The 24,251-nt window shown below is 40.5% G+C and overlaps 1 protein-coding gene across 5 annotated transcripts in view; it reads left to right on the top strand.

The window, feature by feature from the left end:
* Nucleotides 1-5,047: 5,047 nt before the first annotated feature.
* Nucleotides 5,048-24,251, top strand: part of PCYT1B (phosphate cytidylyltransferase 1B, choline) — a 45,127-nt gene continuing 25,923 nt past the window's right edge. For 2 of the 5 annotated variants that reach the window (XM_048863335.2, XM_048863296.2), the window contains exons 1-3: nucleotides 5,048-5,262; nucleotides 18,700-18,799; nucleotides 22,560-22,676. In XM_048863335.2, the coding sequence (XP_048719292.1) occupies nucleotides 5,146-5,262; nucleotides 18,700-18,799; nucleotides 22,560-22,676 (334 nt within the window). In that variant the 5' untranslated portion in view covers nucleotides 5,048-5,145. Of the gene's footprint in view, nucleotides 5,263-8,287; nucleotides 8,418-18,699; nucleotides 18,800-22,559; nucleotides 22,677-24,251 lie in introns of all 5 variants that reach the window. The other 3 variants (XM_048863305.2, XM_048863315.2, XM_048863324.2) reach the window with 3 other exon arrangements.

The following is a 24,251-nucleotide window of genomic DNA, read 5'->3' as shown; positions in this document are numbered from 1 at the left end:
GATTACTCACATGAGCAAATGTATGCACATGCTTAAATGCTTTTTGGGATCAAGACCATTATCAATATGTAAAATTGGTATAGCATTACCTACCTCAGTGTTTTATGAGGCTTAAATAATGCTTATAAACCCTATGTAAATCTTTGGATGAAATGCTTATAGAAAAATCTGACAGAAGTTAATTTGGTAACCTTTTCACAGGGCCTTTAAGTCTAGAGAATTTATAGAAAATTGTATCCCTTCTGTAGAATGACTCAAAAAGCCTATAGAAAGGATATCATGCTGTATACAATTCTATATATTTTAGAATACTTTCTAAAGAACCCTATCATATTTCTATAGAACCCTAATCCATAATAAAAGCCTTTATTAAAGGGCAACATATGTTTATTAATTACTTTTTCTGTTCAGGCAAATGACAAAAGATTTTAATCAAGACTTTTTCCCCAGACCGGGATATACAATGAGCAGCAGCAAGAGGATATTCCACTTCCATCTTGCATCATTGGTATAGTTTAGATAGGCTGTAGTATTACTGCAAGAGAGAACCATTATTCTTTAATGCTACCATAAGATGAAAAAATAGCTGTACTGTAAACTTACTAAATCAGAATGTGGACAAGATTTAACATGCAGACCTTAAATGAAATAAGGGTATAATTCACCCTTCCCTGCACAATGCTAGAGTAATGGACTTTGCACAATTAACTAAAGAGGAGAGTGAAAAGGATGGGAAGAAATTTACATTGCCAACTCACACACAGCCAATGAGTTGGAAGAATAGCTACGTCCCCTCTGTACTCCCTGATGGAGAGGGGTTTGGACCACTGGGTCCAGCTGAGTAGACATCGAGTGGTACTCCCGCCTCTGCCAGTTATTCTCTCCACACTGGTCTTTTAAGAACTGGCATGCCTGGAAAAGTTTGCAGAGGACTGCTTTATGTCAACACTCTGCCCAAGTCCCCACCTTACTCAGCCCCACTGCATGATGTGAAGGGCCCTGCATTTACTTTCCATATCTGGGTGAGTATTACCCTAAAAAGCACTGCATTTGTTTCTTAAGGAAATGAGTAACAAATTAAGGTCATGGTGCTTCATTAATCATGTTTATAATTATTTCCCCTGAGAATGTCTTTAATAGTGTTTTGAGACCTGTATATAGGGAAAATAAATGATAGGCAACTTAATTACAAGAGAAAAGATTCAGCAAGGGGGTTTAGTGACATCAAAAACAAAAAACCCCAAACAAAAAACAAAACAAAACATGTTTTGCCTTGTTCAGAGTTTGCCTCTTTTTTATGTGTTTTCTCCTTTCTTTCCCCAATCCAGTCTCTCCCTTGTACTCTCTTTTTGCATTTTCACGGGTTTACATTCCCATGTCTCATCTCCTCTTCTTCATCCACACCTCCCCTTCTCTTTTGAAGAGTTCCTCTTCTCTACAGCCTGTGCCATGTCTGATATGACATTTTAAATAAAGCTGCCTATTTATGAAGAACAGTTTTGAGTCATGGTTCTCTTATAGTTCATCATGGTGTCAGCTCACTCTAATTTCTATTTTTCCTTTATTAAGCTTGAATTGGAGCAACAAAATCTTCAAATTATTTTTTAAATAAAAGTTAAAAGTAGCCACAGTGGCTAAGTGCTACTGAAAGCCACATCTTTCAGCCTATTACATTTCAAGCCAACCAATGTATTTTCTTCATTACAAAAGCATCAACTCAAAGTTATCCTGACATTACTGCTATGTACAACAAGTCTGAGAAAATCTGGTATATCAGTAGTGAAAACCCATAACCTATGTGTCATAAAATGGCCGTACAGGATGACTAAAGAACAAGTCAATTCCTAAGACACTGTCCAGATTCCTACCCTATTCACTGGAGGTTAGAGATTTAATTCATATTTCGCTGTGGTAAAAATATTTGGTTATATTTTGGGCTGAGGGCATATTTTGGATCAAAGGTCTAATTCCTAAAACTGTGCCACTTTCTGTGTATCTAGAACACAAATACTTTTTGTTGAATACTATATAAATTTCCTTTACATCAAAATAGCAATTTTTATTACCAAAAACTACAAGCATATATAATGATAAGACTTTTCCACATAAGGTGAAGACATTTTAAAGAAAAAGAATACATTATTAACCCCTGTGTCCTCCTGCTGTCTTTTATAAAAAAGTATATACATCAAAGCAGGAAAGAAATCTACAACTATGGATGTCGGGGCTTGGAGCGGTTCTTCCCTGTCTGCATCAGAGGGAGGCCACTATGCCTCACTACGCCACTTAACGGCTGAGGGCCAATCAACAGGGGATTAGCACTGTAAATCAGTAAGGAGTCTATAGCCAGCCCTCTGGCTGGGCCAGGCAGCAAACACAGCTAGGCTCAAGCCCTCTGGCTGGAGCTGAGCAGAAGCAGTCTGTGGCCCAGCTCCACATCCGGGGCAGAGAAAAAGTAGATTGTGGCAGACAGTAAACAGTTAGGCTCAAGCCCCCTGGGTAGGGCAGAGAAGAAGCAATCTATGGCCGAACTCCCTGGCTGGGGTAGACAGCAAACAATTACAGGCCATGCGGCCTAAGGTGGGAGGCTGCCATCTGAGGGGTGGGTTTGGCAGCAGGGGGTAGAGGGTTCTGGGCCCACCCTACTCTACCAGGTCCCAGCCCAGGGCCCTAACTGTGGCGGGAAATCCCACCACTGGGTTAGCGGGGATCCTGCCAAAAAACATGCTGACTGTAGCTTCAGCAAACACAACCGGACTAATGTCTGGTTTCCCTGGGCTACTTCCTTCCCCTACCTAGTCATAGGGCTTCATTCCTCACAGGCACTCGGGCTCCTTGGGGTACTCGGCATCTGGCAATTCCAGCAGCTCCTTGGGGTATTCGCCAGATGGCAGTTCCTCCTCGTGTTCCTCCAGAAGCAGAGTTGATACAGTTCAGTCCCTGGTTCACGGGCCAACAGCAAGGGACCAGCGTCTGACTCCGTCACTGGCTCTCCCTCAACTGAGTAGGAGGCCTGTCCTCTTATAATTCCTGTTCCGCCCTCCACTTCCAGCACAAGGGGCAGGCCCAGCATGGCTTCACCCACTAGGGGACGGGAAGTGGTTCCTCCCTGTCTATGTCGGGGAAGGCCAATTTACCTTGCTACAATGGATAATAAATGCCAATATCATCATATTCAATACATCCTTATAAATGGTCTAAGTACAAGTGTCAGGAACTACAAGGAAATACATTCCATCAAGGGGAGAAGTAAATAAACATGTTAATCAAAGATTCTACTACTGGCTCCATGACTAACTCAATGAAGGACAAGCCACTCAGAGTTTCTCAGATTTCTCATTCTCTCTGTGTACTAAGTCCAGCCGGGGGTTTGGACTGTAACACAGATAAGAATTTGTATTCTGAGTCATTTGACTTTGGAGAGGTACCCGAGTCTGAAATTATGTAAGAGATATGAGTTGACTGTTTTCCCTCCAAAATGTCAAAAAAGAAGGGCAGTAGATTTTTGCTTTCAAGCTACCTTGAAAGTCCAACTCTCAAGTCCCTTTAGTAAAACATAGCATTGCAGATTTTAGTGGTGTGCTAGGGACCAAGCCTTCAAACATTTACAACTGTGTGCAGTGCTTACTAGTGTGAGTGGCTGTGGCTAGATGAGCAGGTCTAGATAACATGGTGGTAAAAATAGTAGTAGTTGGTCTTTGTTTGCGCTCTCACAAAGAATCGCAAAAATGGAGCTCTATCAATAATCAATCACCAGTGGACAAAGCCATTGAAGACACTGGAAATAGAGTATTAAGAACAGTGCAATACGGTAAGTGTTAGCATGAACTGGGCCGGATAACCTGTCCCTCTCTATATCTATTTTTCACCAATTGATGCCACAAGTAAAGTTTCCACTTGGAGGAGCTGTCCTTTCAGCACCAAAGAAACACAAAGACACAAGTCAAGTAAGAACAGCAAAGCCATATAAGACTGTAGCTCACGAAAGCTCATGCTCAAATAAATTGGTTAGTCTCTAAGGTGCCACAAGTACTCCTTTTCTTTTTGGGTAAATTAAGACTCTCTTTATAAACAGCATTACCATGTCAGTAGAACACATCCTCTGCAACACAGAATGCTGTATAGGTCATTGATCTTTAGTTAACAGATATATCAAGCTGTTAATTGCCTTGTGATTTCAATTTAGAAAAATAATACTTTGCACTGTTATAGTGAAATAAAGTAAAGGATCTCAAAGTAAAGTATTATTATCCCACTTTATCGTGAAAATCAAAGCAGATGTAGGTTAGGTGACTTATCCCTGTCACATAGGAGGCTAATGGCAGAGTCAGGCCAGTTGGCTGACTCCCAGTTTTACACCCTGTGCATGGACAGTAGCAATGCAAGCTTCACTACATCAGCTTACCATTGTGTCTCAGCCAGGACTTAAGGAATCACCTAGACTCTAGAATAAGCTTTTACATGCATATCTGGTATCTGTATGTAACAATTTATAATTGTGCCTGCAAGTATGGGTTTTGTACGTGCAATAAATGCACACTTTTTTTGCACATGCATCTTAGTCCCCCATATATAAAAATGTGGTCCTCAGTTTTTGTCTATAAATCTCCAACAGAGTGCAATACTAATTAAAGCTTGGTTACATGCAAAAAATGAGTACCTTTCTCTATTAATCATGCCAGAGGGGGGTATAATTTGAGAGAATTTTAATATGTATCTTGGGAAGGGGGGGTTGTCTGATATGTAGAGTGAACTGTGTTTGTTCACATTAACAAAGTCTTATAGTGCTAAACAACCCCTCCTCCCATAAGTTCTGGTGCTGTGTGTATCATCTAATATCAATACAGCACATAAATCAGATGGAGTGGTACTATGGTGACAGGAACCAACCAGAAGACATCATGCAAATGGGAATACTGTATCCCACACCAGCTGCTCTGTTGCTGGCTGGTTGTCATAGTGATAAACTGAGGCCTTTCCTCTTCACTTCTCCTTGAAAGAAAAACCTTTAATTCCTCAAGGGAAGGGAGAGAAAAGAAAGGTGAGGGGGTGCGGGAGGGAATTACATGACAAAGAAAAACATTATCTGTCTGCGAAGAGAACAGCAGAGAGGGCATCGCGGAGAAAAACAAACATTCACTGGCCATGCCAGTGCTCACCACCGATGCTGAGTCAGAAACAGGTATCCCAAAATCCCTTTCTAATGAGCTTCTTTCAGAAACCATGGAGGAGATAGAACACACATGCCCTCAGCCTCGGTTGGTAAGTAAAGACAAAGGATGCATGTATTTGTCACCCAAGAGCTCTTTGCCTTATTAGAATGTAAAGGAATCAATTGTTCAAAGATTTAACATGTAAATATGAATTCAGCTGCAGCCTAATCTATCTCAATTGATTGTGTTTAGGGTCTGCACTGGGAGAACTTGGATTACAAAAAACTATTGTACCAGCTGTGGAAAAATTACAGACGATATAGGATTATTGTATTTTTGACTGTGAGGAAGAGGTTAATATTCTGTTATGGCAGGTCTCTTTCTATAACAAAACCTGTCAGAAAATGTAAAAATGGCATTTTTCTTTAGCCTTTTTAGGTTCAGATTTACAGCAAGCTGTTCATTGTATCCTTGCTTGTTCTTTGTCTTTGTGCTGACTTTGGGAAATAAAATGACAGATAAGCAGAATTGCCATATCCCTAAATAAAAGACAGTGAATTAAGGATGCATGGGTGGCCAGGGGACGGAATGATATGGCAAGATCACCCACATTTCTAAAAGGTTCTAATGAGATTGCCAGTGTACGCATCCATGATTTCACTTCAGGGTATGGAAAGCATGTGACTCGGGAAAGCTGCATTAAAAGAAGAGCTGCAGGTCTTAATTAGTGTATGACAACAGTGCATTCAGAGAAGCCGGCTGCATATACGGTAGAGCATTCCTTTATCCCTGTATGTCTGATGTATTGAATTCAACCCTCGTCCACCATCACTATTCAGTTTCACTCCCAGCGTTCTGCAGGTCCATTCTGCATCAGGCAGGATTCAGCTTTTTAACAAATAAGACAAGATAATGAAGTGTTACTTGCTGCTTTTCTAAAGTCATGAAGAACTTTGGAGGACAGGCTTCTAATGGAATTTAGCACTCTAAATTATGGTAAATGCCACCCATCCTTTATATCTGAGAGGGGAGCTTGCCAATTGATTAAAAGAGTGCTGTTTGAAGGTGCAGTGTGGAGAAATGGGACTTTGTGGGGCTGGGAAGGTGTGTAATAATTAAACAAGTTGTTAGTTTTTGACTGAAGGTGACAAAAGGCTCATTCAGGCAGACCAGGCCACTTCACAGTCAAACAAGCACAGGCTCCATTCAGGGTGCTGCATCCTAAGTGCAAACATCCTAGAGCTGTGTATTTTCATATGCTAATCTTTCTTACATTTGGAATGTTTTTATTGTTGTTCTGCATATAAGACTGTCTGGTTTATTATTCTTGACAAGGGTAATTGTTAACCTTTCCCTATATGTGTTACCACAAGGCCCGGATAATGATGATATATATGAAAGAAGCCCAAGAAATGGATATCAGTAAGGTGTGACACTGTATGACTTATGCAATAATTTAGCACTGGAAATGAGATCATTTACCACCAGAATTAAAACACAACCTTAATTAAAACAATTTTAAAGAATCCAACTTCAATAATTACATTTAACACTATATTTCAAATATTATACTGTTCTGACAAATAGCAACAGTTGCTGGAGTTGGCCTAAATTAACATTTTCCACTAGCTCTTCTTATAATGAACTAACAACTTTTAAAAATAAAACCTGTTAATTTATAAATGGAAAGGCTTTGGGTGGGTTTTTTTTTAAAAATGTTTGTACTGCACTGTGTTTACTAATGCTGTTTGTTAAGGTTTTTCTTACACATAATACAGCCCTTTTGAATACATTATATCCCTTCTATCCTGTCACATAAAAAGAATTTAAAGGACGAAATGTCAGTGTGAAGCAGGTATTTACAGTATGTCATTCCAGTAGAATTCCTATGGAAATGAAGGTGGTAACCAGAGTACATAGCAAAACAGGAACTCATAATGATCTGTTTTAGAGCTTCATGAGTATTAATAAATCAGTAATGACAATAGAGATACTTGGAATAAAGATTTATGGAAAACTCATACTTCCAAGATGAGATTGTGGGACTTCATATCTACCTTACCTCCATACTTGCTGAAATAAATGTGCCAATGTTGAAATAGAGGAAAAGTCAGAATATTTAAGAATACAATATAGTCTACCTAATAGTCCTGAATATTTAATAATACAATCCACTATCCACATGATAGTGAATGGTCCTGACTGCTGCTTAATCAGAACTCTTTTGGCAAAAGTGTGTCTTAAAGGGGAAATATTGATAGCCAATGCCCAGAAGGGTTAAATGGAACTTAGAGTAATAAAAGGCTTGAATTTCTAAGCTTTGTTCTTTATGTACAAAAATGATAAAGATTAAAAGAACTAATAAAGATCAACTAAACATGGAAAGTAGTGTATATGCGACCAGATCCTTATCTGGTGTAAGTCAGCATAGCTCCATTGAAAACTATGGAACTATGCCACTACATCAGCTGAGGATCTAGTCCATTATTCTTAGTCAGTCCAGTACTGGATTTCATTTTAAGTCTTTTCAGATTTTTTAAATAGCCTCTTCTCTTAGTTGCTGAACCAACTCCTAAGATGTCAATGGGAGTTGAGTTGGACCATTAACTAGGACAGCCACTTAACCGGGATACAAGGCTGTCCACTGGGGAGTCCTAATTAAAAGAACTTTACTATAATTTTATTACACTGTATTTTAATTTGCTATCAGGCGATTATGTAATATTAGTGAGCTGAGTTTGTGTTATTTTCAAATTATTTTTTTCATGCTGCTGGATGGTCATTATGTTGGTGTGTGAGTAATGAATAGTCAGGGCACCCAGAACTCTTTGTATAGGCAGGTTTTTTAAAAAAAAACTACTGTTTAAATCTAAATATACATATAATTCAAAATTAGATCAAAAAACATGAAATGGTTGAAGAAAGTGTCCACTAATTAATAATGAAACTTTCATAGGTCAATACATATTTTCACAGAAGGAATTGGAGTTAGTAGACTTCATAAATAGATATTTTGTATTGTAGATATTTACTGTTATTGGCTTTTTAATTAAAAAAAGAATTGTTTATTTGATACCCCAAAACAGCAAATATTTTAATTAATATCTGTCACAATGTAAATATTTCTTTTTCAGTCAGTCAATCCCTCTGACTTTATGTCATGGAGGCTGCCATCTTGGCAGGAAGTGTCACAGTAGGACTAAAGGAAACTTCTGTGTCCTTCAGTGAATGAGGAAAGCAGGAGATACTGAAGTCAGTTTTCAGGTAAGTTTCAATGTGTATTGAAATATGAGGTTTTCCTATAGGTAGGACTGTTTATTTAAATTGCCATGACTTTCTTTTTTTTGCAGATGCTGTCTGGGATTTTTGAACTAAAAAAAAAAAGTCAGTCAGAGGCTCCACTAAGAATTCATATTGAAGTAGATACTCCCTGCTCCATCCTTCCCTCTAATTCTCCTACTCTGTGTTCCCTATTTTCATGCATCTGCCTGCCAATTAATAGCTCCGTTCTTCACACACCTTCAGTGACCTTTAGCCTCAGGTGGCTAAAAATCCACAGTATAAGCAGGCTCTTAGTTTAGCTAGGAAGCAGAGGCATGTGGAATAGAGAAGATCAAAGGGAGAGGGAGGGAGTTAATTTGGAAGATGCAGCAGTTTGAACCTATTTATTTAGTTTGTTTATGATGATGCAGTCTTGGGCTTGATTCTGCAATTAATTCCCTGTGGATAGCTCCTGGTTCCTTGCAGGAACAGGGCCTGTGTCTTTATCCGGGTTTGGAAAGCATCTATCACCCAGTGGGAATTACCACAACCTAAATATTAAATAATAACGACAATTCACATGCTCACGGGTGGGGTTGGAGACAATCCCAGACAGTGTCTGTAACAAAAAGAAGCAATGGCAATTTATAATTACAGTTCTGAAGTTAAAAAACAATACACATAGAAACTTACCTGAAAACAATCCTGAAGGACTACCACTTGGTTTGACCTTTCACTGAAGTGCAGTGGGAGTTTTCTTTACTCATACTGTCTGTCTCTTCCTTCCAAAATAAGTCTCTTGGAGTAAAATTTTCAAAAGCACCTACATGACTTGGGAGCCTAAGTCCCATTAACTTTCAATGAGACTTAGGTTCCTAAATGCCTTCAGTTCCTTTAGAAAAGAGGACTTAGGTTCTCAAGTCACTTAGAAACTTTTGAAATTTTTGATCTTAGGGGCTTTAATAATTTTTACAGTATTTTTTTTAAAATATGCTAGTTGTGTTGGTGAAATTATTCAGGAGTTTTGAAAAATGCTAACATTTCAGTTAAGAGTAGATGAGAAAGATTAGTATATATTAGTCTCACTCAGTGAAGCTATAATAATGGTTTAAACTAGAGCTATAATGGCTGCAGAGATTATTCCCACTGATGCGACTAAGTATGAAATTTGAAGAAGCTATATCTAAAAATTGTATTGGCCTTGACTTTCAATATTTTGATCTCTGACTTTTTTTCCTTTTTGTCTGATTTGATATTTAAATAGTGATTCAGGATGCTTCATACATAACAGCTCTAGAAGTATTTCAGATATTCTTACCAGTTCACACAAGTAAACTCCTCAACAAATGCATATGATTTTAACTTTTATAGTTAGTAACATTATAGATATAAAGGGCTTTATTATAGTTACAAAACCAGCCATCCTTTTGTGTTTCCACAATGTGGTGTGATTTAGGGAGCCTGCCATCAGCGCTTCTTCAATTTGGATCTATGCTGAGGTACAGCTGTCATGGAAAAGGAGCATTAGAACAGATGACTGAGTAATAAGGCTGTGCCTGAAGCTTAAAAGAGACATGGTTTGACTAAATGTAGGTGATCTTAGCCCTGCACAAGGTGTGTACTGTATTTGGACCCGAAACTAGTATTCATGAATTCTGGCTGTTTTGGACCAAAAATTTAAAAAGGATGTCAAATCTGGCCTTCCTTTGTATGTCCATGACTTTCTTTGGCACACTTTTAAAATATTTTTTCTTTGCCTGCAGCACATCACCACGAAAAATTAGAGTGTGATTTGCCTTTCACTTCACTAAGAGTCACACCATTGCTACATATCTAAATTATGTTGGCAACAAGACGTTGCATCATTTATCAGATATATAGAACTACTGAGATGTCATTACAAGAGTCACACACAGCATAGGAGAACTGGTGCGAATATTATGTACTACAGAATGTATTGTATTTCTTGCTCACATGTATGTGTGTTATGCTATTTGGAACTTGCTGTTTCAGTTGAACATTGTCTATTTCTCAAACAATATTTTTTTCAGTTATTGTGAATGTCTATATCACAGCCTAAAGGAAGATGAGTAAAAAGGCTACTGTAACTAGACAACAAAAGCAAGGCATTTACTACATAAAAAATACTAAAGCAGAAAAAACCCATAGGAAGGAGCTAAGAACTATTCACATTTGTCAGAATACATATATAGAAACCACCAACACAGCCAGCTCTATATACAAAGGTTTGCCAAAACTAAGGGTTGGTCTACGCTATAAAGTTAGGTCGGCTTAACTACATTGATCAGGGCCATGAAAAACTTCATGCCCCGTGTGATGTAAGTAAGCCAACCTAAGACCAGAAGTAGATGCTGCTAGGTTGATGAAAGAATTGTTCTTGGGTTGTTCTTTTGTGGCTCTGTGTTGGTGGCTAACTCCCATGAAATGCTTGTCTGTACCGAGGCAGTGTTGAATTGCAGAACTGTGCCTGTTTCCATCTTGTGTACCTGATGTTTGGTACATATTTGGTTCTTTCACTTGTGCTTTGTTTGAGTTTGGGACCCAACATACCTCTAAAATATATCATACTTTCTAAAAGATAATTTCTGTTTGAGCTAGAGCCTATGGGCTTGATGCAGAAACCACTTCTTGAAATGCAGGTTAGACTAGATCATAATGATCTCTTTTGGCCTAAAAAGCTATGAATCTATACATATCACCATGTGCTTTTGTAAAATGATGGGAAGAATTTTCTGCATTGTTCCTTTCTTTCTGAAACTTATACTTGCATCTTGTGATTATTAGTCAGTCAATAATTATTACACAAAGATTAGTAATGCATAACATGACTTTATGGAGGATGAACCCAGATAGTACTTGGGAAAAAGCCTGTCTGGATTGTTTGCAAATTGGATGAATTTTTTAAAAATATTATTAAAAATATAAATAGATTATTCCGAATTACTCTTTATTCATATTGGCACTGCAGAGTCAATAGAAATCTGTGAGAATGAGCTGGATTCTCTTTTGGTTCATGCATCATCAACAGAACTTTTAACTAAATTCCACTTGCAGAATCTTTACCTGGAGGTACACAGAGATAAAGGAGCAGTTAAGTTGTAACTGCAGTGTAATACACCTCAGCTGGGTCATGGTTACTGGTAATTTAGTTTTAATTTATAATTGTGAGGTAATATCATGAAATAATAGATGCAAAAAAGAATCTTAAATCAGACACCTACCCCCAGGAGTAAAAATTCACTCCCTGAACACCTGGTCCTTCAAGAGGCATTCCTTGACTACCCAGAGGCAGACCTAGATAGTCTTTAAGGCAGTGTTTCTCAAACTGGGGTCCATGGGCCCCACTGATCAACTCCCCCCCTCCCTCCCAGTGCCTCCTGCACACCGCTGAACAGCTGTTCAGTGGCATGCAGGAGGCACTGGGAGGAAGGAGGAGGAGTGGGGATGGGGGTACTTGGGGGAGGGGTGGAAAGAGTTGGGGTAAAGGAGGGGAAAGGGAGGAGCGGGAAGAGGAGGAGCAGGGGTGAGACCTTGGGGGAATGGGTGGTGTGGAGGTGGGGCCTGGGGGTCCGTGAAAAATTTTAAATCAAAGTGGGGGTCCTTGGGTTGCTAAAGTTTGAGAGCCGCTGCCTTAAGAGATTCTTCATCTGCAAGGAATGCTCATATTTTAGGCCTAATGTTTTATAGACCCAGCATGTGTATATTTCTCATTCTTCAGTTACTTATAAGATTTTTGGTAGTATTTTATTATTAACAAACATGTTGAAAACTGCTTTAAATTTTCCCCTCAGATTTTCATGTTCCTGATTTGTAGTCACTGTTTGCAAACTATGGGTCCAGTGCTACAGGTCCTTACATGAGTAGTCTATATACATGGGATTAGTTCCATTGAAATCAGTGTTCAGTTTGGAACTGGTCTAAAGTCTCTCTCTGCTTTTAAGAGACTGTCAACATGAAATGTAGGGAGTTAAAAAATGAGATAAAAGTAGTGTAAAGTATTGTCCCTGAATCCTCCTGCTAATTCTGTGGTTTTACAACATTTTCCTATTTTCAAAAATGTTTTCTCTCCCTTGTTGCTGTGTGAAAGACCCACACAAACAAACCCAATCCACCCCTGTTCTAAGGGATATAATGAAACTGACTGTACACTAAGTGCTATCAAACATATCAAGTAAACCAACTGAAAACCTCCAAGGTGGTGGTGGCAGCAAAAAGGGCCGAGTTCAAGATCTACAGTTCCTCTTAACATTTTTATAATGTTCCTCTTAACAATATAAACCAGAACCAGCTTGAATCCCCACTCAGAAAACTGGGAAAACTAATCACCACCCGTAGAGGCATCCAGGGGAATGTCTACACTGCGTTTTAAAATCTGCAGGAATGAGTCTCAGAGGCCAGAACTACTGGCTCAGGCTCACAGGACTCACACTATGGCACTAAAAACAGCACTGTAGACATTGCATCTGGGGCTGGAGCTCTGAAATCTATCCACCTCTCTGGGCCTCAGAGGCCAAGCCCAAATGCCTATACAGCTTTTTTTAATGCCGTAGCACAAACCCGAATTTGTAGACCTAGGCTCTGAGACTCACAGCTGTGGGTTTTGAAATGCTGGGTAGACATACACTAAGAGGCAAGACTTCCCTGCTCACAAGCACTGAGGGTGTGCACAACAAAAGAAAACTTATTACAAGAGAGAGGGAACACAGTATTACTTTGGAAAAACACCACAGTGATTCAAAAGCATGCAAACTACAAGTAAACACCTGCCTCAACGGTATCTTGGGCAGTGTCCTTTGCTCAGTTTTCCACCGTGCAGCGTGAAAGTCCAATGGACAAATGGCCATTAGCATGCCACTCCCCTTTCCCTCCACTGCACCCACTCACGGTTTGTTGTGTGAAGTCAGCAAAGTCCCAGAATCCAGTGGTGCATTGATACAGCTTCACCTCCCACCCCTGAAGGGAGGGGAATGGTTGAGCGATGCCTGCGTTGCCACGGGTGACCCCTGCCGCTGTCATCCCTGCCACTCCTCACTGCTGCTTCCGCTTGCCACTTACACTGCTCACTGCCTCTAGCCACAATGCTAGAATGCTAACCACCACTTAGCCCACTTCTTAGTGATTTCACTGGGTAGTGGGGAACCTCACTTGATGCTGAATCTGTGTTGCTTTTCACCACGACACTGTCCACAAACCAGGTCTAATGTTCAGGCCCCTAGACCTGCTGAATGATTTCAGTGGTAGTGATTACTGAGCAGAAATAAGGACTCTCAGTGGAGTCTATTTTTAAACACTGGAGAGGGAGGATCAAATGATATCTAGGACTCCTTAAAAAGAGGTCATACCACTAGGTAGAAACCCCTGTCTCCACGCCCTCTGACTTTCACTTGGATTTGGCATCCTTACCCCCTGCTTAGCAAATGAGGTAAACTTAGGGTAACCCCCATCAGTTAGGGCAGGCTAAGGACAGTTCTGCTGCCCTTTCATTATACAGTAAGGATCAACATTTCATTACCTCTGCACCCAAAATTAAAGTACATTTTAACCCAAAGCAGCCAAAATTGATCATTTTTTAAAATAGGTCTCTCTGCTGATCACCTACACAAAGTAGGTGCATCTGTGCAAATATAATCGGCTCCTCAGATCTTCTGTCTCAGTTTTTCAATAGATGGAAGGGGAGAGAGCTCCTTACATCAGTTCCCCACCCCATTCTCATAAAGTTACAGAAATTGTAGGGGTTACAAGTAACAGCACTTTGTAAAATATATTTAGACAGTGTGCCTTTAATAATTGTTGGACAGCCATCTGATTTAGAATCCACAAGCCAAATTCCTCCTTGTATAGCTCTACCAGTTTCACTGTATTGAATGAGTTTATTTAGAGAATTGGAGAAATCTCAGCAAACGCTTCATAATCTGAGATCAGGGAAACTTTCTAGGAGAGTTTCCCTGGCAAGAAGGGGAAAGCTGGGCCTACAGGTCTATTCTTACTGGTTTAAGGAAGTAATCCGGACTGGGGGCTTCTCCTGGCAAGAGTTCTGATGATTTTTCCTCCCCTTTGGAGACATTTGAATTCTTCGCTAGCACATAGAGTCAGATGAAGGTAACTCAAACCCTTTATAAAAACTATTCTCTTTTTTTTTTTTGGGGGGGGGGGGGCGGAATGAGGAAGTCAGTTCCAAAATTTTCTATAAATTATTGCCTCCAAATTGTCTCTGTTCACCTGTGTCCTTTTCAACAGTAAATCAGCTAGGGTTTAACAATCAAGGCATAAAACATGAAGAGACAGATGAAAGAAAAATAAGGAGCCAGGCTATATTCTGCAACCCTCTCACTGCAAATTTCAGGCATGGGAATTGCACCAGAAACAGAAGGCAGTTCCTGGATAACTATATCCGGGTAGATGCCACCATGGCAGAATTAACCACACTGTTCATTAGTACTCTTGTTTTTGAACTAAAATATTATTTGTTTACATTTTCTCTGGCTCAGTGTTTTTCTGAAGTCACTGGCACAGGTGGATAAATGGGGAGAAAAGAGTTACCTTCAGTGTCCTGGTTGGCAAATTTCTTTGAAATATAATATGCTGGCAAATGGATGGAGAGAGATATTTCCTTGGTGGGGACATAGCAAGCAAGCAAGCCCTGTTATTGCAACATTCTTTGTACACTCAAATAAAAAGAAACTAAATAATCTGATCTGTGTTGTCAGCCACAGCTAGTGATTTGAGCCAAGAACACATGGGTATCTTAGAGTAGTGTTTCCCAAACTTGTTCTGCCGCTTGTGCAGGGAAAGCCCCTGGTGGGCCCAGCCGGTTTGTTTACCTGCCGCATCCGCAGGTTCAGCGGATCGCGGCTCCCACTGGCCGCGGTTCGCTGTGCCTGGCCAATGGGGGCTGCGGGAAGCGGCGGCCGGTACGTCCCTCGGCCCGCGCCACTTCCTGCAGTCCCAATTGGCCTGGAGCGGCAAACTGCGGCCAGTGAGAGCCGTGATCGGCCAAACCTGTGGACATGGCAGGTAAACAATCCGGCCAGGCCCACCAGGGGCTTTCCCTGCACAAGCGGCAGAACAAGTTTGGGAAACACTGCCTTAGAAATTACTTATTTGAATGGACAGAAACCAGGTGCAGTGGTAATGTGGATCTCAAACCAATCATCATGCCAGATCCTCCACACCCAAATTTGATAGGCCGGGAGACAGCATGCAAAATTAGATCCACTGCTCAGCTGGTACACAGGGATCTTCAGGCTAAAGAGAGATGGCTTGTCTACACCAGGGAGATTTCCCCACAAATTCTAACCATTTTAAAAACTAATTGGAGCTATAGGGTTGGGTGGCCTGAAAAATTTATACTCACCTGATTTCAAAACCACTGATTTTGCTGAACTGGTTTAAGGTGATTTTGAAACCAATTCAATAAAAACAGTTCAGGCCACCCAAGCCTGGTCTATACTATGGCTCCAGTATAGCTGAAACAGTTTTCAAGCTGGTTAGAACGGAGCGGGAATTTCAGTGTTGTCAGGATGATTTCATATTGTTTTTACAATTACTATAGCCAAGGGCTAAATTGGGCACTTATGCCCAGATTTTTAAAGGTATTTCGGCATTCCAATTTGCTCCTCTCAGGGCTAAGTAACTTGGATGGCCAAGTTCCATTTTCAAAAGTGACTCGGTTCAGCGAAAGTTTTTCCTAGTTTAGATTCAATGACACAGCCTCAGGTACCAATTGAGAGTCTTCTTTGTATTCTGTTTGATCTAGAAGCACATTTTTATGCATTTCTGAATGTGTGTTCCTCCTTGACATATTCCTGATTTTAGTCTCTTGTCCCTAATTACTGTCTGTTTTAATGTCTGAAGGTCAAGAGGGCACATGGTAAGAAAAGAATTGGCAAGACCTTTTCTAACAAGACCCAGGCTAGTGGGAAGCTAAAACAGGATGTCCTTGGCTTTAGTAGGGGCTGAGAGAAAAAGCTGCTCAGTATTGAAAAAGACATGTATATGGGTAAAAGGTTTACTCTGACTCGCAAAAAATAAATAAAGAAATAAAAAATCTCTTGCTGCAAACCAGACCTATTTTCTTCAAATAATCTTCCAGGAAACAGCCTGTACCTAGCTAGGATGTGATTACCAGTTGCAGGCCTCAGACCATGGCCATTATTGTTTTAACATTCCTCCCTTCCTCTTTATCCCAGTATGAAGCAGCCTGTGTGGGATGTTGTGTAACTTGACATTGCTTGGAGATAAAAAGGCAGTTTAGCACTCAACAATCACGGAGACAGAAGCAAAAAGACAGTGATTAGAAAATAAAGAAACGAGTGTGCAGTGTGCTATGTAGGCAGCTAGTTGAACAGGATTCCCTTCCACAGAACCCAAACAGAAAGTTTGATTTTCCCATATTTTATTTTTAATTTTGGCAGTTACATTTAACATGATGAAGGCATCAGTGAAAGTAGGGCTGCTTCACTGCAATACATGAGATTTTTTAAATCTGTAGGAGTGATGAGAGTTTTATAAAAGCAATATTGGTGGTGAATCCCAACCAAGATAGGCTACAAACAAATCCTAGAGTTCACTTTTATGTAAAGTGGAAACCACCCTCTCAGCTCAAGAAACAAAGGGTCCCATTGCAAGTGCCTGTCAAGTATGGAGATTCATCATCAAGAAAAAATAATATTTACAGGAATGGCCTAAATTAAGAGCAAAGTTAGTCATCAACTTGAAACCATATCAGCCATTCCAAGAAAATAAATGAGATAAGTGGGCAATTTTTGGTAAAAGGAGTCAGACACAGTGTTCTAGCATTGCTGAGAAATGCCCACTAAATGACACAGCAGTCTTCTAAGTATTGAAAAATGTAAATAAAGGGCAAGAAATACTTTGTTATGGCCAATGATGAGTGCTCAAATAACAGATAGGACAACTTAGTGTGCTCCATTCAGTCTCTTCCAAAGAACAATAAAACAAGACAGATGATGCAAGGCCATGAAATCCCAAAGACTAATAGGGGATGTATTTGCATTTGACAAAGGAGAAAACCTTTTTATTGTTAATTGATTACTACTTTCAACTAATGGAGATTTCAAAACTAACAAGCAAATGGTATTTCCCCCCCATATCAAATCACAAGGTGCCAGGCATATAATACCAGAGGTTATAATTGCTGACAACTTCCTGACAAAACATTTAATCTCTCGCTGCATCAGGAGGTTCCTATCTGTAAAATAGGGATATACCACCTCATTTCTCCCACCCTTTGTCTTTCTTGTACTTTTCAAGAATAAACTCTTCAAGCACTCTCTCTTATTATATGTATATATAGCCCCATCTAATAAAATGGGGCTCTGATCTCAGGGTATCTAAGTATTACTTCAATACAAAAAATAATAATGAAAGAAATTCCAGATAAATCAGTCAGAATTTCACTGGGATTTCCTACCTTAGTCCAGCCCTAGCTTTCTATGCCCTTTATAAATAATAAAATGAAGTATCAAGGATCCTTGCTTGATGAAAAATTCAACACAGGTAGTTTATATCTAATTTCTGTCAGTGGGTGGAGTTTGTGCCCAATCCACTCAAAAGCTAGTGAGGAGATAGTCAGTCAGTGTCTTCCAAAATCCTAGGGTCTAATCAGTTTTTCAGTTACTTCTAGTATATATGTGAGTGTTTTATCTTCTGGGCATTTGGACACTGATCTGAGTACAACCATCCCGTGCTCACAAATGATAAATAGCAAAAAGTAGATGTTTTATCTGAAAATTGCAGGAAAGATGCTAAGGAAAATGGAACCCTATTCACCCTGATTGAGTTCTCCAGCAGACAAGCTACTGTGCCAGCTGATTGTTTTGGATTTCCTCAGTACACAAGACATAGCCCAGGGAAAGAGAAAGCTCATACAATCAACAGTCCAAGAACTAAGCTTCTTACACTCTGGGCCTGTAGCCAGAGAGACCTGAATTCAGTGTGTGGATAGATTGTTTATTTTCCTGAACCATTTCCAAAACATTAGAGCTTCTTGACTAAGACCAGGGTTTAGTTTGCAAGGTGTTTTATAAACACCATAGTCTCTTCAGTGGTTAATTGGCACTTTTTGTATAAATTGTGTGAGCTCATGAGTGATTTCAAAAAGGAAACAAGCCATCATTATGCTCAGTTAGGACTTGCTGACATACAATGAAATGATTCAGGTTTGTCTTCCTAGTTGAAGAACGAACTAGATATTTGCTCATGTAATTTTTTTTTCTGTCTCTACCCCTCCATTGCCTTCCAGACTCTGATTGCACCTGCTCCATTTGCTGATGAAATAAGCTGTCAGTGCCAAGCCCCGCATGAGAAACTAACCATCACTCAGGCCCGTCTGGGAACACCAGGTGAGACATCCAATTAATCAAGACTTTGCCGACAGCGGCATTAACAGGACTAAGAGCAGCTTCCACAGACATGGCCTTTCAGCTGTGAAAGTATTTCACTATTACAATAGCACTCTTCATTTGGGAGAAGGAGGAGCAGCGTGTGCTGCCTTGGGGCTCAGGGAGGTGTAACGAAAGGATATTTATGGTTTCTTAATGATACAGCCCACACACTTTAATGTAGTTATTAAATGTACAGGGTTACTTTCTCAACAGGTATAAAAATGCTGGGGAGTGAGATTTGGACATAAGAGGTAACTCAGCAAATCTCAACACACAGGTTATTTGGATACCGAAATCATATGGGATACTGGCTAAAATGAGTGTTTTCCTCACATTTTGAAACACACTTCATGGCTTCTGCATCACAGCTGTGATATATCTCCTCTGACAGCACCACAGCTTATGAGTGTATATATGTACTCTGCCTGAGTATCTATAGTGGTGAGAAATCACTTTTTGCTTTCTGACATTACCATGACAGTCAAGGCCAGCAGTGCAGGCAATACTATAGCATCAGGGCCCCCCACAATGATAGTATGATGTTTGGCGCCCATTCTTCAGTTCCAAATGGTGTGGGGTATGAGCTGATTCATGATGACTGACAGGAATTACAGCCCTAGGGAATCAGGGAGCCTTTCCCTTTATTGAGATTCTGGATGGCCACATTACAAGTTCCTCCCTCCACCTGTCTAAATGGAAATGTTGATCCACTATTTTTCTACATAATACAAACACAAGTGTTAAACACTTCACCTGTTCCCCTCTAATCTGGTATCATGGCAGAGGAGTTTAGGGTAGGTAATACTCTCGATCATGGACCTTTCAGATGGTGGGGAGGATCCCAGCTGATGGTTTTACAGGGGGCCCCAAAAAGCTGCCTGTTACCCTGCTTTGAGGAAGCATCCCCATCTTCCCGGTGAGTTTTCCAAGAAACATGGTTTTCTCCACATTTCACCTGAGTCATGGGAGATATGGTCATCCTGAGCCGTGACCTGCCTTTCTGCTGCACTGCAGCAGCAGCTTTGGAGCTCAGAGCCCCAGTTGTTTGTCTTTCAGTTGTACAGGGACTTCCTATCTGTAGCAAAGTGGCCAGGCATGATGCTCAGTGACCCCTTTAGGCCTGCAGCCCAGTGCTAGGGCATGATGAGTGGGGCTCAGGAAGAGATGGGTCGTAGGGAGCAAACAGGAGGAGGCAATAAGAATGGGAAAGATAGAAAGGTTAATCAGAAAGGAGAAGCGTCTGAGGGAAAAGGAAAGGTGTAGCTGCAAGAGGAAACAAACGTGTGTACAGCATTAAGCTGAGGAAAAGAAAAAGGCAGGGAGCAGAGAAAAAAGTGAAATGACACAAAGGGAGTGAGACAGGAAAAAGACCTTTTTTCCAAGTGAGAATTCAGGGAAAAGGGAGGATAATAAGAGGCCAACTTGGGGAGAACACAGTAAAGAGGATTCTGATGGGATGGGACTCACCACTGAGGCACCGCCTGCTGGATGTTCTGGGGATCAGCTCTACTAGCCAGGGCTCCCTCTTCTGGTGGCATCTCATCACAGTCACTTCTGCTCCAGGGACCCACATCACTCCCAGGACCAGGGCATTATCTTCGTGACAGAGCCCTCCAGCTGTGCCACTGCACTCTGTACTCCCCGCTTCCAGGGGAATGTTACAGTCCCTTAGTCTAGCCACTTCCTCAGTGGCAAGTGAGGGCAGGGGAAGGACTCATGCCCGCCCACTACTCCGGGTCCCGGCCCAAGGATCCTGTAGATGGCCACTGCTTGTGGCACCCCCTCTTACTCCTCAGTAGATTTCCCTGGGCCACTTCCCCACGGCCACAGCACCCTCTTTGCCCTTGCCACAGGGCCTCAGCCTGCAGATCCCTGTGGCCCACCAGCAGCTGCCTTTATATCCCTGGATCGCTGCCTGCAGCACTGCTCTATCCAGGGTGCTTACTGCCTTCAACCTCCAAGGCAGCCAGTCTACCTCCCTCCTCAAGCTCCAGGGAGTGACCAAAACTGCTCTGCAGCCCTTCTTATATGGGTCAGCCCAGCCCCTCTCTGATTGGTCACCTCCTGTGAAGCCTCCAAAGGATGTAGAAGAGTAAGTAGACTAAACATTTTAAAATTACCCACTGTAATTCTGCATATCTGAGGAGAAAAAAAACAAAAACACAACATTCTTACCAGAGGCCAAAACTTATCAGCTGGATTTACACATAACTCCTGTTAAAGCTGAAAATCATAAGAACAGAAGAATGGCCATACTGGGTCCATTTAGCCCACTATCCTGTCTTCTGGGTAATCATCAAGTGATCCATCCCCTGTCGCCCATTCCCAGCTTCTGGCAAACAGAGTCTAGGGACACCGTCCCTGCCCATCCTGGCTAATAGCCATTATGGACCTATCCTCCATGAACTTATCAAGCTATTTTTTGAACCCTGTTATAGTCTTGGCCTTCACAACATCCTCTGGCAAGGAGTTCCACAGGTTGACTGTGCATTGTGTGAAAAAATACTTCCGTTTGTTTGTTTTAAACCTGCTGCCTATTAATTTAATTTGGTGACCCCTAGTTCTTATATTATGAGAAGGAGTAAATAACACTTCCTTATTTACTTTCTCCACACTAGTCATGATTTTATACTCCTCTATCATATCCCCCCTTAGTCATCTCTTTTCCAAGCTGAAAAGTCCTAGTTATTAATCGCTCCTCATATGGAAGCTGTTCCATACCCCTAATCATTTTTGTTGCCCTATTCTGAACTTTTTCCAATTCCAATCTGCATGCAATATTCAAGATGTGGGCATATCATGGATTTATATAGAGGTAATGTGATATTTTCTGTCTTATCTATCCCTTTCTGAATGATTCCCAACATTCTGTTCACTTTTCGGACTGCCACTACACATTAAGTGGATGTTTTCAGAGAACTATTCACAATGACTTCAAGATCTCTTTTTTGAGTGGTAACAGATAATTTAGACCCCATCATTTTATATGTATAGTTGGGATTATGTTTTCTAATGTGAATTATTTTGCATCTATCAACATTTAATTTCGTCTGCCATTTTGTTGCCCAGACACGCCGTTTTGTGAGATCCTTTTGTAGCTCTTCGCAGGCTGCCTGGGACTTAACTATCTTGAGCTATTTTGTGTCATTTGCAAATTTTGCCACCTCACTGTTTATCCCTTTTTCCAGATCATTTATGAATATGTTGAATAGGCCTGGTCCCAGTACAGATCCCTGGGGGACACCACTATTTACCTCTCTCCACTCTGAAAACTGACCATTTATTCCTACCCTTTGTTTCCTATCTTTTAGCCAGTTACCAATCCATGAAAGGACCTTCCCTCTTATCCCATGACAGCTTACTTTGCTTAAGAGCCTTTGGTGAGGGACCTTGTCAAAGGCTTTCTGAAAATCTAAGTACTGTATATCCACTAGATCCCTCTTGTCCACATGCTTATCAATCCCCTCAGAGAATTCTAGTAGATTGGTGAGGCATGATTTCCCTTTACAAAAATCATGTTGACTCTTCCCCAACAAATTATGTTCAGCTATGCATCTGACAATTTTGTTCTTTACTATAGTTTCAACCAGTTTGCCCGATACTAAAGTCAGACTTACCAACCTGCAATTGCCAGAATCACCTCTGGAGCCCTTTTTAAAAATTGTCATCATATTAGCTATCCTCCAGTAAAATCATTGTTGTGTTTCTTTCCCCACAGTTGACAGACCAGTTAGAGTGTATGCAGATGGGATATTTGACCTCTTCCACTCCGGCCATGCTAGAGCTCTTATGCAAGCCAAAACTCTCTTCCCAAATAGCTACTTATTAGTAGGAGGTAAGAACACATCTATTTACTGGATTTTGGGCTCTATTATGCAGTAGCAGAGGAGCCGTATTGCCACGTTCTCGACTGCAGCTGTTTATACACTCTGACTTTGAGCACTACTTCCCGTTTTGATGGTATTTTACACCTTAAAAAAATAGTCTGGACTTAAAATGATGTCAAACAAAGTAAGAGTCAAGTCATAGAGCTGCATATGCACAGTTCCCAGTCTAGTTAAAGGGAGATGCCTGCATGACTCTGAGGGCAGAATGTCTCCATACCAGTGTTTATCTTTTTTTTTTTTACAGTCTCAGGAGTATAAAATGGTAGAGATGAGTGAATAATCTATAACTAATAATCTAATTAATGATTTTTAGCATATTTTTCAGCTCACAAAACATCCATGAGCTGATTTTGATTTCTTTTTCATTTATTTGGGGAACTTTTTTGAATTTGTTAGTCTATGGATTGATAAAATACATTCCAAAGTTGTCATATATCAGAGAAGTATTGTTTTTGTTTCCTGACTGGATGATTGTGCAAGCACATCTAATGTGAATACTTGCACATGTGCATTTAAGTTTTGGTGTCTTTGAACACTAGTGCATGTTGCTTTGAAATTTGGTTTTCAAAAATAAAACTCTACTGCTCAAACATTAACAAAGTGTGACTCAAATGAGTTCATTGAAACATTCAAATGAATAATGTGAGGAATTATTTTGTATCATTGCCTCAGCTTTGCCAAAAAAAAAAAAAATTAGAAAAGCAGCATCTTGTTCTTATTCACACTTTGGTTTTATACTTAAATTATTTCAGTTCAAATGTAGGTAGTGGGAAGATCTGTTCCATAATGGAGGAAACACTTAAGAGCTCTCCCATGCTCTTCCAGCTGACCCAGACAGAGTAGAGGGAAAGCAGATGGGAATGCATAGGGGAGCTGCTCTTTGTCGGGGACCTTGTCTCAAACTGGGGAGGGAGCTATGAGGTGAAACCTGGCCCTATTAAAGTTAATGGCAAAATTTCCATTGAGTTCAGTGAGGCCAGCATTTCACCCACTGTTCTTTGGGTGTGGGAGCAAGCTTTCAACCATCTTCATCAGTTTCCCCGAATAATGTGCTGTCTCTTGGTGGGTGTGGAAAACTGTCAACTATCAATCCCCACATAAAATTTGCACTGCATCAAAGTCTGGTGTCACCTGTCTTACTGTGTGCATCTTGTCATATTTCTTGTTGTGGAAACATTTATTTGGAGTTAAGATTTTTTTTTAAAGTAATTCACTAATAACTTGCAAACCAATAGGCCCAGAAGAGTGTGGTAACCAGAAAGAAGCCCTTGGTGGCTGATGGGTGTGTACCATAGGTGGACAGGCACAATTAAAAGGAAATATTTTCTACAAATCAGAAATAAACTAAATATGCTACCTCCTGATAATCAGTAACATTGATAGAGCACGTCTCTTCGAGGAGAACCAGACCCTAAGGTGATTTACAGACTGTAAATAAAAATAAATACATGGAGAGATATTTCCACTTATTATTGAAAATGCACTGACCTGTGGCACATTTGTTGCCAGCATACACCACAACT

This window comes from Caretta caretta, chromosome 1 (genome assembly GCF_965140235.1).
Source record: "Caretta caretta isolate rCarCar2 chromosome 1, rCarCar1.hap1, whole genome shotgun sequence".
NCBI classification, from domain to species: domain Eukaryota; kingdom Metazoa; phylum Chordata; order Testudines; family Cheloniidae; genus Caretta; species Caretta caretta.
This window is presented reverse-complemented; position numbering and strand designations above follow the sequence as displayed.